Raw genomic sequence first — 16,670 nt, forward strand, 5'->3', positions numbered from 1 at the left:
CTTAGCTAGGGTTGTTGTGGGCCCTCGACTCTATTCTCTTTAACAATCCAGCAGCTTGAGAGGTGAGGTATTGAATTACAAGTCCAAGTTTCGTGCCAATAAGTCTAGAACTTGCCCTGAATGTTTGTCTAGGCAAAATTCTAAGTGTAGCTCGACTTGAGAAATGATTGTAGGCTCTCCTTGATCCAATTTGAAACTTGAAAGCTTCTGTAGCCTACCAATGTTATATCCCTAGTCAACCCATTTGATCTGAAGTCCTTTTCCATTCAATAGCCATGTTACAAGCCTTTATCCATTTTATAATGGCCCTCTTTTGGCACCCGATCTTTCCTTAGCATTCTTGATACAATTGGCAAAAGCATAAGTTTGGGGGAGAGATGAGGAATGTGAAAATGATAAAAGGTACAAAGAACAAAAAAAAAAGAAATGAAGAAAAGGGAATGCAAAGAAAAAGGAAGAAAGGCCAAAAAGAAATATGTCAAAAAGAAAGTGAATAAAGTAAAAAGTTGAAGGGATTCAAAGAAAGTAATGATGAAAGGCATGGAGTAATTAGAAAAGGAGAAAAATGATTATCATGAGTAAGAAAGAATGACATTACGTCTCTCTAGTTCCCCTAAGGAAGAAGAAGATGACTCAAAGAGTCAAGAAAGTATGAGCCCAAAAGAGGAAATGGAGTGCTTAAGGAAAGATGAAATCATCATATGCCGATAAGTCCTACCTTGTCCCAAAAGCCTTCATTACATTCCCGCAAAAGCCCTATATGATTTCAAGTTGAGTGAGCGTACATTAGTGGTGATTTACATAAGGGGCAAGCTTATGGTACTTAGAGCCGGACTTGTGACATTCTTTTGAGAGAGATGGGCGCACTTCTTTACAATCCTTGTTTTGAGTGTTACACTCTAAAGTGAGATTTTCTCATGGAGAGTAGAGCAGGAGGAGTTTGGTTCCACAAGGACCTATGTGATAGAGCAAACTTCGTTGGTGAATTAAGTCAACTCTTGATGCTCTAGTGTCATATTAGAAATATGGTACTCAAAAGGTCAAAACATGGTGTTGTTGATAATTCATTTGTGTTGAGGTAATTGTTAGTCCTAATTGATGCATGATTGATTCACCTTAGGCCATCTGAAATATTCTTTTTTCTAGTGGAGGTGGAAATTACCTTATTTGCTTGAGGACAAGCAAAAGCTTAAGTTTGGGGGAGTTGAGAGTAGGGATTTTAACCTATTATTTGCTCTCTTTTCCTTGTGTTTTAGGCCAAATATGCTTGAAGGTATTACCGGAAACTAATGAAATATGAATGCTTGCAGGAATTGTTCAAAATGAGCCAAAGGAATCAAAATCTACTCACAAAGGAGTCAAAAGTTGAACAAAAATCAAGGCTGGGCAAAGAGGTCTGAAGTGCGGACCGCACAAATATTGTGCGGCCGCGAAAGCCATGATGTGGCCACTATCATAATTATGCGGTCCGCAAGAGGGAGATTCGGAGAGTGTGATTTTGGGATAACTGATGAGCGCGGACCGCACCAGAAATATGCAGCCACAAAAGTCCCTTTGCGGCATCAATTGACATTACGTGGACCGCGATGACTGAGATTCAGAGAGCTGACAACTTGAGCAAAAGAGAGAAGTGCGGACCGCACCAGAATTTTGCGGCCGCGGAAGTCCCTTGTGCAGCCGCGATCGAAATTATGCGGTCCGCAAGATGAAGAATCAGAGAGTTGATTTCAAGCCAAATTCAAGCAAGTGTGGACCTCATCACTTTTATGCAGCCGCATAATCTGCAGCACGGCCGCACTTAGAATTATGCGGTCCGCGAAAGTTCAGCTCAACCCAGATGCAAAAGAGAAGAACGTGGACCGCATTAGAATTATGCGGCCGCGAAAGTAAGAGTGCGGCCGTACTCAGAATTATGCGGCCGCACAACCTCCTTAGGGGTATTTTTGTCAGATATTTTCAGCTTAGTATAAATAGAATTTTTTGTCAGTTTTAGGTTATGTTATGTTTTGTATGAGCACCTAAGACGGCTGACTTTTCTGTTTTCTGAAATTTTGTACTAGATTCACTTCTTAACATTAGATTTTCATTCCATAAATTAATATTTTGAATTTTATCTTCATTTCATCTTTAATTTCTTTTATTTCCATGAGTAGCTAAACCCATAAGTAGGGTTGTGACCCAACCCTAGTATAGGTATTTAATGGGTATTTCATTTTAGGGCTTGAATATGAATGGGTTAGTGATATTTAGCCTAGTTCTCAAGAATTAATGGTTGCAAATATTGATTCATGCCTTTATGACTTAGTCTCTGCTTGAGAAAGAGGGACTAAGTCTAGGAAAACTAGGCTAACAAGGAATTGGGGTGAACTCAAGAAATTGATAGACCCAATTAAAGGGTTAAACCTAGAGATAGTAATACCCAACTTGAGCTAATATCACTTGATTTGCATGAATACCCATTTGGACTTGAGAAAGCCAAATTGGGAAAAATCACTCAAACAACCGAGAGGTATAGAGTGAGTACCCGGGTGTGATAGCTATATTACAATCCCAACTAATCAAGCTTGCCCTAGATTTTGCTACCCGTTAGATATCCACCTAGGTAGAAGTCACTACCCTAGTCTCTTTAAATATTTGAAAAACAACAACAAAAATATTGTCCTTAGTTTCAATTATTGCAATCTTTAGAGTAAAGTTAGAAGTAGAAATCAAAAACAAACTTGTGGGAGTGTAATTAGATTCAAAACCCGCATCTAGCTTAGATATAAACTTAATTCCAAACATTAACTCTCTGTGGATTCGATCCTGACCTAGTTGGGTTAAAACTGCATCGACCACCCTCACTACTCAATAGTAGTGTAGGCTTGGACCCGATCAAATTTTGGCGTCGTTGGCGGGGAATTAAACGGATTTATCTATATATCTAGATATTTGTGTGTTTTGACTTTCTTTCCTTCCGAGTCACTAATTTTGTTTGTGAATTGCGTTTAGGTACAAAATGGTCCTTAACCACGAGCCCCTCAGAAATTTACCATTGGAAGAGGAGGTAGATGATGATCAAATGAATAAGGTTCATCCCGAGCCTCAAGTAAATAGGCGAGGCCGACCGCCTCAGGATAATGTCCCAAACCCTCCCCCACCTCCACCAAGAACAGCACACCGGGTGTTGCCGAACGAGGGCTATGCAAGTGCAATAGTCCCGCCCCGGATTAGGGCGAACAACTTCTAAATAACCAACGTGATGCTTACACTGCTTGAGCAGCAGGGTTTCTTCACCGGAGCTCCACACCAAAATTCCTACAAGCATCTCAAGGGTTTCGTCGATACTTGTTTGGGGAGCAAGCAAACAAATGTCATCGAGGATGCACTGCGGTTAAGGTTGTTTCCCTTTTCTCTACGGGGAAAGGCTTTGGACTGGTTAGATAGATTGCCCAATCATTCCATCCACACTTGGGATGAGTTGGCCGAGAAGTTCATTGCCAAATTCTTCTCTTCGGGGAACATGGCTACACTAAGGGATGAAATTTTAGCTTTCAAACAAGACCCCAATGAGCCATTGCACGAGATTTGGGAAAGATATTGCACCATGGTCAAAGAATGCCCGAACAATGATATGACCGAGGTCATAATCCAACAGACCTTCTACAGAGGGATCAACACAACAAATCAGTGTGTGGTAAATCAACTCGATGGGGGTAACTTCATGAACACGCCTTATTCTGAAGCTTGTGAAATCTTGGATGAGATGGAGGACACCTCTTCGGCGTGGAAAAGTAGAGCCAATTTTCTTCAGGGTGACCCAAATGATATTAACCTACACAAGGAGCTACATGATCATGGGCAAGCTATTGCGGATTTGACAACCACCATGAACCAATTGGCCAAGGCTCGGGTTCAAGGGTCAAAACAGGTGAATTCTATGGAAGGGGTGAACATGATGGTAAACAAGAGACGACAATGAGGTCAACAAGTACAAAACCATCCGGAACAATTTGAACAAAGTAATAGTGGGTACAATCAAGATGATTCATATGATGAGCAAGATGAAGAGGTTCAATATGTCAACAATTATCAAGGTCAAAAAAGCAATGCTCCAAATTAACAACAATGGAGATCACAAGGAAACCAAGGAAACTGAAACAACCAAGGCCACCAAGGAAATTGGAGTGGTGGCAACAACAATAATTTAAGCAATTAGGGTAATCAAGTTAATCAAGGCAATTGGGGAAGAAATAATCAAGGTAATTGGGGTGGAAACAATCAAAGCATTTGGGAAAACAACATTAATCAAGGTGGTTGGAACAATAGCAATCAAGGAAATCAGGGGTCGGGATTTCAGAGGCCCCCGATGTATCAACAACCAAACAACCCGCCTCCATATCCGTCACAATGTCCTAGTTCTTCCAATAGTGAAATGGGACGGATTGAAAACATGTTTAAGTAAATGATGGAGAAAAATGCCGACTTCGATGCCCAATTAGCCTCCCACAACACTTATATCCGCAACTTGGAGGTTCAACTTGGCCAAATTTCTCAAGCTTTAAATACTCGCCCAAATGGGGCACTACCTAGTGATATGGTGGTGAACCCGAAAGGTGGGAATACAGGGCATGCAATGGCCGTGACAACAAGAAGTGGGAGAGGTGGAGTTGCTTGTACCTTAAACCAAAGAAGCCATGTGGGTGATGATGTGTTAATGCAAGATGATGGTGATCCAAGCAATGATGTTCAAGCTAATAAAGAAGCGAGGATTGATATTGATGAAAATGTGGAGGAGACGCAAGAAGAAGTGAACTCGTCTAGGGAGCACGTGACTGACATACCGGAACCGGTAGTGCCAAAGGCTAAGGTACCAATGCCAAGGCCTCCTCATCCATACCCTCAAAGACTTGCAAAGCAAAACAATGAGAATCAATTTAAGAAATTCATTGATATGATGAAAAATTTGTCCATAAATGTGTCGTTGGTTGAAGCCTTAGAACAAATGCCAGGATATGCCAAGTTCGTGAAGGACTTGGTAACAAAGAAGAGATCAATGAATTATGAAACGATCAAAATCACACATCAAGTGAGTGCTATGGTGCACTCTATGGCTCCAAAGTTGGAAGACCCCGGTTCTTTCACAATCCCGTGCACTATTGGGAGTGTCGATTTCGCTAAAGCTTTATGTGATTTGGGGGCAAGCATTAACTTGATGCCCTATTTTGTGTTCAAAACATTGGGGATTGGGCAACCAAGACCCACATCCATGAGGTTGCAAATGGCGGATCGGACAATGAAAAGGCCATTGGGGATTATTGATGATGTGTTAGTTAGGGTCAACAAGTTCATCCTTCCCGCAGATTTTATGATACTAGACTGTGAGGTTGACTACGAGGTGCCAATCATTATGGGGAGACCTTTCCTTGCTACAGGGAAGGCTTTAGTTGATGTGGAATCTGGAGAGCTCACCTTCCAGGTGGGCGATGAAAAACTGGTGTTCCATATTTGTAAATCAATGAGGCATCCAAATAGCAACGAAGTGTGTTCGTTCGTGGATCTTGTGACCGTAGTAATTATTGATGACACAAGTGTTGTGATAAATATAGAAGATACTTTGGACATTGTATTGTTGAATCATGATGAGGATGAGAAGGAAGGCTTTCTAGAATGTGTCAACACTTTGCAAGGAATGGGATCATATACTTATAAGCCCTGAAACCGTTCCTTGGATCTCGAAAACCGGAAGACTCCACCAACAAAGCCCTCAATCGAGGAGCCTCCTACCTTGGAGTTAAAGCCTTTGCCTCCACACCTCAGGTATGAGTTTCTAGGCCCTTGTTCCATTTTACCTGTTATTCTTTCCTCGTGCTTAACTAACGTGCAGGTAGATGCCACCCTTGCAGTGCTTCAAAGGAGGAAGAAAGCAATAAGATGGACATTGGCGGATATTCGGGGTATAATCCCCGCCTTTTACATGCACAAAATTATTTTAGAAGAGGATTACAAACCCTCTATGGAACACCAAAGACGATTGAATGAGTCCATGCAAGAGGTAGTAAAGAAAGAGATCATCAAGGGGTTGGATGCCGGGGTGGTTTACCCCATTTTCGATAGTTCGTGGACCTCGCCGGTGCAATGTGTCCCAAAGAAAGGGGGCATGACTGTGATAACAAATGACAAAAATGAATTGATCCCCATAAGAATTGTCACCGGGTGGAGAGTGTGTATGGATTATATAAAGCTCAACAAAGTTACGCGGAAAGACCATTTTTCGCTTCCATTTCTTCATCAAATATTGGATAGGTTAGCCGGACGTGCTTATTATTGCTTCTTGGATGGATATTCCGGATATAACCAGATTCTTATTGCACCTGAAGACCAAGAGAAAACCACTTTCACTTGTCCATATGGCACTTTCGCATTCTCGCGGATGCCATTCGGGTTATGCAATGCACCGGCAACGTTTCAGTGGTGTATGATGTTTATCTTCACCGATATGGTAGAGGACTTTCTCGAGGTTTTCATGGATAATTTCTCTGTCGTGGGGGATTCTTTTGAAAAGTGCTTGGATAACTTGGATAAGGTATTGGCACGTTGTGAAGAAACTAACTTGGTGCTAAATTGGGAGAAGTGTCACTTTATGGTCAAGGAGGGCATTGTCCTCGGTCACATAATTTCCAAGAATGGTATTGAGGTTCATAAAGCAAAAATTGAAGTGATATCCAAACTCCCTCCCCCTACTTCCGTAAAGGAAGTGAGAAGCTTTCTAGGTCATGCGGGGTTTTACAGCCGATTCATCAAGGACTTTTCTAAGGTGGTAAACCCCTTGTGCAAACTCTTGGAGAAAGATGCCAAGTTCCTTTTCAATGAATATTGTATTAAGGCATTTGAACTACTCAAGCATAAGTCGACTACCACTCCTATTATCACCGCGCCAAATTTTAGCTTACCATTTGAGCTCATGTATGATGCAAGCGATATGGCGATTGGTGCGGTATTGGGGAAACGAATTAATAAGATCTTTCATCCGGTCTACTATGCTATCAAGACTATGAACGAGGCCTAAGTCAACTATACGGTGACCGAAAAAGAACTCCTAGCCATTGTCTTTGCTATGGAGAAGTCCCGCCCCTACCTAATGGGTACAAAGCTGATTGTTCACACTGACCATGCGGCACTTCATTATTTGATGAGCAACAAAGACTCTAAGGAAAGGTTGATACGGTGGGTGCTTCTATTGAAAGAGTTTGATCTAGAGATTCAAGACCGAAAGGGTAGTGAGAATCAAGTAGAGGACCACTTGTCCTGATTGGAGAAGGAGGGGAGGCCATATGATGGCCTTGAGATCAATGATTCATTTCCTGACGAACAACTCCTTTCCATTTCTATGACTGAGATGCTATGGTTTGCCGATGTGGCCAACTATCTGGTGAGTGGCATTGTTCCTAATGAGTTCTCCTCAAACCAAAGGAAGAAGCTCAAACGGGACTTCCTGGACTACTATTGGGATGCGCCATATCTCCTCAAAATCTGCACTGATGGTGTTATCCAGAGATGTGGTTCGAGCAATTGGGTATTCTTGAAGCTTGCCATTCTTCGCCCTATGGTGGTCACCATGGTAGGGCGAGAACTGCTACAAAGGTCCTAAGCTGTGGATTCTATTAGCCTACCTTGTACAAAGATGCTAGTGAGCTCGTTAACCATTGTGATGATTGCCAAAGGGCCGGTGGGATCTATAAGAAAAATGAGATGCCTCTCACCACCATCCTCGAGATTGATATTTTCGATGTGTGGGGCATCGACTTTATGGGTCCATTTGTGAGCTCGTGTGGGAACACATATATTTTTGTTGTTGTGGATTGCGTTTTCAAATGGGTTGAAGTTGTGGCTTTGCCCAACAATGAAGCACGGAGTGTGGTGGCTTTCTTGAAGAAAAACATATTCACAAGGTTCGGCACCCCAAGGGCCATCATTAGTGATGGGGGTTCACATTTTTGCAACAAAGCCTTTGACATTTTACTCTCCAAGTATGGTGTCACTCACAAGGTGTCAACCCCCTATCACCCCCAGGCAAGCGGACAGGTTGAAGTCTCCAACAGGGAGATCAAGAGTATTCTATCCAAGACTGTCAATGCAAATCGGACTAATTGGTCAAGGAAACTTGACGATGCTCTTTGGGCATATAGAACAGCTAACAAGACTCCAATTGGTATGTCTCTGTATCGGTTGGTGTTTGGGAAAGCATGTCACCTTCCGGTGGAATTAGAGCATAAGGCCATGTGGGCGTTGAAGAAATTAAACCTTGAGTAGGATGTGGCTTCCAATCTTCGGGTGGAGCAACTGAATGAACTTGATGATTTCCGGTTCCATGCTTACTCTAGTTCGTCCTTGTATAAGGAAAAGATGATGTACCTACACGATAAGTATATCCGGAACAAAGAATTCAAAGAATGTGCCTTGTTCATTTATTCAACTCTCGATTACGGATGTTTCTGGGAAAGCTTAAATCAAAGTTGAGTGGTCCTTTTGAAGTGGTACATGTGACTCCTTTTGGTGATCTTGATTTGAAAAATAAGAATGGTGATATCTTTAGAGTCAATGCGCACCGAATGAAGCACTACCTTGGTAAGGTTGATGATGGCCACGTTGTGGCATTGCTCCATTTCAAATGAATCATGGTAACATGCTTCGTGCCGCAACATTAAATCAGGCGCTTCTTGGGAGGCAACCCATGTGTTTTTCTTTCTTTTGATTTTCTTGTTAGATTAGACATTGTTTTGGACTAATTGGTTGTGAAGTGTATGCAGGAATCAGGTGTGCAGTGCAGAAAATTGACAAGACAAAAATTGGCCAAGTGGTGAAATTATGCGAACCACGCCAGAATTATGCTGACAGCACAAGCCCTTCGCGGCCGGACAATTTTGTGTGTGGTCTCATAGCTGAAAGATGGAAAATGCCAACTTTCTGAAGTTTGGCCAGACAAAATCCCTTAAGGATTCGCGGCCGCGATCAAAATTTTGCGGACCGCACAGTTTGTGCGGCCGCAACCATTTTTATGCGGACCGCGTCACTAAATCAGCTGCTGAGTTAGATAAGGTAAAGTGTGCGGACCGCACCAAAATTGTGCGGCTGTACTCAGGTAACTCGGTGGCCCAACATGGTCAGAGTATAAATAGGACGACTATTCACACTTTGCACACATTAACCTCTCAAGCTAGACTAAAGCACAATACACTCTTTCTTGTTTTCAATCTCATCCCATATTCATCAAGTGTTGATTTCCTACTACATTTCATTACTGGTATGTTAATTTCAATGAATTAATTTCATCTTTTTTCTTTTCTTTTCTCTTTGATTTAGTTTTCTTTTTATCTAGGGTTAGATTCATGCCAAAAATGTCAAATTGATGCTTAATTCTTGCTTAGAAGCATATGGGTAGTGTTTGAATGCATAATGGGGGTTGGGGTTAGTAGATTCTATTATTTAATTGCCACAAATCATGCCTAATTAGTGAAAACCCTAGTATTAATCATACTTCAGTGCCGCTCTGATTTGAATTTCGCAGCCACACACATTTTTATGCGGTTCGTGCTAGGGTATGCGGCCGCATACAAAATTGTGCGGTCCGCGATACCCTAGGATGAAGGCACTTGTCATTGCTAAGTTTGTGCGGCCGCACTCAATTTTGTGTGGTCCGCGGTTGGTTTTTGCAGCCGCACTCAATTTTGTGCGGTCCGCACAATTAAACTTTAGAGATCCAACAAATCGATTATGCGGCCGCACTCAATTTTGTGCGGTCCGCAATGGGTTTTTGCGGCTGCACTCAAACGTATGCGGTCCGTGCTGAGGTAACTTCAGAGAACCAGTAGTATGAACCTGGGATCTCCGCGACCACACTTAATTTTGTGTGGTCCGCGATGGGTATTATGTGGACACAGTCATTTTTGTGTGGTCCTGGATGGGCAGCCCGCGGCCGCACTCACTTTTGTGTGGTCCGCGCTGTCCTGTTCTGAGAAGCAGTGTCTTTCTTTTCAACTGTAATTCAATAACACATATTGAACCCCAATTCTAACTGACTTTCACTACTTGTGTGTTGCAGACAATGGTGCGTTCTCGTGGTCGAGGTGATACTTCCAAATGGAGGGCAGAATCCTCTCGAGGTTGGGGTAGAGAAAAACCTAACATGCCACTATCAGTCCAAAAAGTCATGGGCAAAAAGACTACTCTTAGTTGACCACCTCCGGACTCCTCAGACACCAGTGAATACCTCTCATCCCGGAAAACTTTTGAGGGGGATTCTGTACAACCACAACCGGGGGCAATATCACAATAATTCCCCGATAGACTCCATTTATTCAATGAACCTACCTCCTCATCTAGTTCTTCTGATGGCTCAGAGGGAGGTAGTCAGCCATCTGAACCATCTTCCCCACCTGCTACAACACCTGCCACAACAGCTACCCAAATCAATTTAGATGATGATGATGAGGTCCCGTATGACGGGAGAGGGGGTGACACAATTGTGGGAGGTCTGGCTAGATCAAGGAAGCCAGAGATGTGGGCTGATAGATTCGTAAGTGAGAAGGCGTATGCAAAATTTTGGGAATGGTGGCCCCAAAGGTCGCTCACTCTTGAGCGACAATTCATAACCAAAGACCTAAGCCAGCACAATCCGAATGTCCTAAAGAAATTTATGGAGAGAAAAGGATGGAAATAGTTCACCGGCCGGTTGCAAGAAGCCAATGAATACCTCGTCAAGGAATTCTATGCCAGTGTTGCCCACATCAAAAAGGGTACAAAGGTGACGAAGGTCCGAAACTTGAAAATCTGGTTTGATGGCCACGCACTGAACAGATATGTAGGGTTTGAGGAGGTCGAGGCAGTGCAATACCTGGAGAAACTAGCCTTGGGTGATGCAATTCACCCATGGCTAGCTGAGATACTAGCTATTTCGGGGACAACACCTGCATGGCTCACAATAGGAGTTCAAATTGTTAGAGCCACCTTTAACTTTGAAGCAAAAGGGTGGCAAACATTCGTGTGTAGCCGTCTTGACCCGTGCCAGCATGAGAATGTCCTTCCACTCCCCCGGGAAGTATTAGTAACTTCCATCATGGGAGGCTATCCTATTAATGTAGGAAACTTGATATCCTACAACATCTCAAATGCAGTCCAGAAAGAAGAAAGATTGTATCCCTACCCCAACTTCCTCACAGAGTATTTCCAAGAACAAGGGCTAGAGCCGAGACATTTTGATGTGGAGGTGAAGGCTAAAAAGCCTTTCTCATGGTACCACCTCTAGGGAGCGGACAACCCTAAATTCAAGGGTAAAGCCACTACCTCTACTGGCCAGTCTAAAGAGCCAGGGGTAGTGGCCACTGGGTCAGTTGTTGAGCCCTCCACAGCAGCTGGTACTTCTACCGGAGCAGCTGCCATGCCTCCTCCTTCCTCCGTACTATCCCACTCAGTGCCACTGTTAGTGCCCACATCTTCTAAATACCCTCAGACTACATTGCGGGTTTCACAGAAATTATCCATTCTCAACAACTGGATGCAGGCAGCTACCACAAAGCTGACTGCCATATCTAGTGCAGTGGCAACACAGTCTTCAGCCCCATCAGAGCTTCAGGTACCTCTATCAGTGGAGGACTCTTTGAAGAAGATTCTGCACAACCAAAGATGAATCTGGATGACCAGAAGAAGATCTGAGAGACTCTTGATACACATGGGAGGATTATCAAGGATTTGGGGAAGCAGGTGAAGAAGATGCGGAAGACTCAGGCATCTAAGGAGTCGGTAGAGAAGTTGAGAAAAGAGGTTGAGAAGATTGCTTCTGCTGGTGATATTCCACTGGACCTGCTCATGGAGGAGACAGTCCCAGCAGCACATGCAGCAGTGCCCAAGGCATTAGAGGCAGCAGCCGGCCAGTTTGAGGAGTCGGCTGCCACTTCACACACTGCTGAGGTACTAATTCACATGCTCAGCAACTCCGTAGTCCCCCAGTCAAAGGATGTGGAGATCCAGTTAGAGGATACGGAGGGTGCTGATAAGCCCATGCATGCTGAGGACTCTGTCCATGTTTAGGAACCGATACAGACAGAGACCACATAGGGAGTTTTCTATACTCTCTACCCATTTTCCCTATTCTTATTTGTTATGAGCATTGAGGACAATGCTATTTTTCATTTGGGGGGTGTTCCATTTTGATTGATGACATTTCGTATGTAATAACTATTATACTATTTTTCTTTATCTTTATTTACATTTATTTTCACTTTTGGTATGTATATATTCTTACCATTCGATGTATATATTCATTTCCATTATGTATATATTCGCTTTACTTCATTTTCATTTTGTACATATTCAGTCTACTTTTCGTAGTTTACTTCATAACTTATTTCATTGTTTTTCCTTAGTAGCATAGCTTCTTATTTACTTTACTAGCTTCTTTTTAAGTTGTTAGCTTCTTTTTACGTTTTATGTGAACAATAAGCCTTTTGGTTTTCTTAATGCCACAGTTCTTTCCAATGGTGAATGTTGTGTGAATGGGGTGGCTCTTCCCAACGATGGATGGCGTGACAACCTTCTTAAGGGATTGAGTCCATTTTCTTTATGTTTTTGTATATATAATAGTAATGAATAAAAGTGTCTCAAGCAGGCTTCACTTGGTACTAACATATTTACCTTCGACCTTATGGTTAGAAACAAGTTGATTGGTAAAGAATAGCTCTAGTTGTGACCTTTAGACTCTTGTGTTGACTAAAACAATCATCGAGTGGTTTCTTTGAGCCATTTGTGATTTTCAATCTTAGCTAGGGTTGTTGTGGGCCCTCGACTCTATTCTCTTTAACAATCCAGCAGCTTGAGAGGTGAGGTATTGAATTGCAAGTCCAAGTTTCGTGCCAATTAGTCTAGAACTTGCCCTGAATGTTTGTCTAGGCAAAATTCTAAGTGTAGCTCGACTTGAAAAATGATTGTAGGCTCTCCTTGATCCAAATTGAAACTTGAAAGTTTCTGTAGCCAACCAATGTGATATCCCTAGTCAACCCCTTTGAGCTGAAGCCCTTTTTCATTCAATAGCCATGTTACAAGCCTTTATCCGTTTTATAATGACCCTCTCTTGGCACCCGATCTTTCCTTAGCATTCTTGATACAATTGGCAAAAGCATAAGTTTGGGGGAGAGACGAGTAATGTGAAAGTGATAAAAGGTACAAAGAACAAAAAAAAAATGAAGAAAAGGGAATGCAAAGAAAAAGTAAGAAAGGCCAAAAAGAAATATGTCAAAAAGAAAGTGAATAAAGTAAAAAGTTGAAGGGATTCAAAGAAAGCGATGATGAAAGGCATGGAGTGATTAGAAAAGGAGAAAAATAATTATCATGAGCAAGAAAGAGTGACATTACGTCTCTCTAGTTCCCCTAAGGAAGAAGAAGATGACTCAAAGAGTCAAGAAAGTATGAGCCCAAAAGAGGAAATGGAGTGCTTAAGGAAAGATAAAATCATCATATGCCGATAAGTCCTACCTTGTTCCAAAAGCCTTCATTACATTCCCGCAAAAGCCCTATATGATTTCAAGTTGAGTGAGTGTACATTAGTGGTGATTTACATAAGGGGCAAGCTTATGGTACTTAGAGCCGGACTTGTGACATTCTTTTGAGAGAGATGGGCGCACTTCTTCACAATCCTTGTTTTGAGTGTTACAATCTAAAGTGAGATTTGCTTATGGAGAGTAGAGGAGGAGGAGTTTGGGTTCCACAATGACCTATGTGATAGAGCGAGCTTCCTTGATGAATTAAGTCAACTCTTGATGCTCTAGTATAACATTAGAACTACGGTGCTCAAAAGGTCAAAACATGGAGTTGTTGATAATTCATTTGTGTTGAGGGTAATTGTTAGTCCTAATTGATGCATGATTGATTCACCTTAGGCTATCTGAAATATCCTTTTTTTCTAGTGGAGTTGGGAATTACCTTATTTGCTTGAGGACAAGTAAAAGCTTAAGTTTGGAAAAGTTGATAAGTAGGGATTTTAACCTATTATTTGCTCTCTTTTACTTGTGTTTTAGGCCAAAAATGCTTGAAGGTATTCCCGAAAACTAATAAAATATGCATGCTTGCAAGAATTGTTCAAAATGAGCCAAAGGAATCAAAATCTAATTACAAAGGAGTCAAAAGTTGAACAAAAATCAAGGCTGGGTAAAGAGGTCTGAAGTGCGGACCGCACCAATATTGTGCGGCCGCGAAAGCCATGATGCGGCCGCGATCATAATTATGCAATCCACAAGAGGGAGATTCAGAGAGTGTGATTTTGGGCTAAATGATGAGCGCGGACCGCACCAGAAATGTGCAGCCGCAAAAGTCCCTGTGCAGCCGCAATTGAAATTACATGGACCGCGATGACTGAGATTCAGAAGGCTGATAACTTGAGCAAAAGAGAAAAGTGCGGACCGCACCAGAACTGTGCGGCCGCAGAAGTCCCTTGTGCGACAGTGATCGAAATTATGCGGTCCGCAAGATGAAGAATCAGAGAGTTGATTTCAAGCCAAACTCAAGCAAGTGCGGACCGCATCATTTTTATGCGGCCGCATAATTTGGAGCGCGGCCGCACTTAGAATTTTGCGGTCCGGGAAAGCAAGAGTGCGGCCATACTCAGAATTACGCAGCCGCACAATCTCCGCAGGGGTATTTTTGTCAGATATTTTTAACTTAGTATAAATAGAACTTTTTATCATTTTTAGGTTATGTTATGTTTTGTATGAGCACCTGGGACGGTTGACTTTTCTGTTTTCATAAATTTTGTACTAGATTCACTTTTTAACATTAGATTTTCATTCCATAAATTAATATTATGGATTTTATCTTAATTTCATCTTTAATTTTATTATTTCGATGAGCAGCTAAGCCCATAACTAGGGTTGTGACCCAACCCTAGTGTGGGTATTTAATGGGTATTTAATTTTAGGGCTTGAATGTGAATGGGTTAGTGATATTTAGCCTAGTTCTTGCCAGAACTCAAGAATTAATGGTTGCAAACGTTGATTCATGCCTTTATGACTTAGTCTCTACTTGAGAAAGAGGGACTAAGTCTAGAAAAACTAGGCGAACAAGGAATTTGGGTGAACTCAAGAAATTGATAGCCCCAATTAAAGGGTTAAACCTAGAGATAGTAATACCCAACTTGAGCTAATATCACTTGATTTGCATAAATACCCATTTGGACTTGAGAAAGCCAAATTGGACAAAATCACTCAAACTACCGAGAGGTATAGAGTGAGTATCCGGGTGTGATAGCTATATTACAATTCCAACTAATCAAGCTTGCCCTAGATTTTGCTACCCGTTAGATATCCACCTAGGTAGAAGTCACTACCCTAGTCTCTTTAAACATTTGAAAAACAACAACAAAAATATTGTCCTTAGTTTCAATTATTGCAATCTTTAGAGTAAAGTTAGAAGTAAAAATCAAACCCAAACTTATGAAAGCATAATTAGATTCAAAACCCGCATCTAGCTTATATATAAACCTAATTCCAAACATTAACTACCTATGGATTCGATCCCGACCTAGTTAGGTTAAAACTGCATCGACCACCCTCGCTACTCAATAGTAGTGTAGGCTTGGACCCGATCAGTAGGTGGGACTAAAATAGAAGGGCTCTACATACTTCTAACAAATTTCTATGGTTGCGCTCTACCACACCATTTTGTTGAGGTGTAGCCACACAACTAGTTTGATGAATAATTCATTTAGAAAGAAAGTAGGTAGTTGCACTAATGCTAGAATCAAGCTCCAATGCATTATCAGATTTGGCCTTTTTTACTTTGGTGTTAAACTGCCTTTCCTCCATAGAAATGAAAGATTTAAGTATGGTAAAGGCATTTCCTTTGGTGCTTAAAAGGTAGGTCCAAGTGCCACTACTAAAATCATTTACAATGGTAAGAAAATATTTGAAACTATCATGGGTGGCTGTTTTATAAGGTCCCATGAATCAATATGAATGAGATCAAACATCTTGGTAGAAGAAATACAACTATTGGGAAAAGGTAACTTGTGCTGTCTAGCTCAGGGGAAAATTGTACAAGGAACTCCAGCTTTATTAAGAGCAAACTGTGGTAAAGCAGCAATATTTTTCATGTTGGAAAGTGGCATATGTCCCAATCTAATGTGCCATACATTTTGACAAGGATAAATAGTAGTAGACATAGATTGAATAGGAGAACTATTGCTGGTACATTCAGTAGATGAGATGAAGAAAGTTTCTCCACCAACTAATTGTCCAGAGGGATAATGTTTTGATCGTAGAAGATATAGGCCATTACTGAGTCTACCAAGATCCAAAGGCCTCTTCAAGGAAAGGCCCTCAGTGAGCAGAGAAAAGCACTAAAGATTAAATCACAGCCAAATTGGTAGCAAAACTTGTGAACAGATAACAAGTTGAATTTAAAAGAAGGAACATATAGGACTCTGTCTAAAATCATATCTGGGAACAAGGATACCTTTCCTGCATGAGTGACTCTGATTTTGTAAGAATTTGGTAGATTAACAGTTAAAGGTTGAGTTAGGACTATGATGTCAAACAAGATAGATTTATCAAAGGTCATGTGCTCAGAAGCATCTGAGTCAAGAATCCATGAGTGTATGAAGGAGTTATCAGGAAGTAAAGAGGGTAGAATAGGGGCAATACCAG

General features: G+C 41.7%; 1 protein-coding gene across 1 annotated transcript; it reads left to right on the forward strand.

The window, feature by feature from the left end:
* Positions 1-4,984: 4,984 nt before the first annotated feature.
* LOC138899669 (uncharacterized) lies at positions 4,985-5,698 on the forward strand. Its single transcript, XM_070186349.1, has one exon. The coding sequence runs from the start codon at positions 4,985-4,987 to the stop codon at positions 5,696-5,698; it is 714 nt and encodes a 237-aa protein (XP_070042450.1).
* Positions 5,699-16,670: the final 10,972 nt, after the last annotated feature.

This window comes from Nicotiana tomentosiformis, chromosome 10 (genome assembly GCF_000390325.3).
Source record: "Nicotiana tomentosiformis chromosome 10, ASM39032v3, whole genome shotgun sequence".
Classification (NCBI taxonomy): domain Eukaryota; kingdom Viridiplantae; phylum Streptophyta; class Magnoliopsida; order Solanales; family Solanaceae; genus Nicotiana; species Nicotiana tomentosiformis.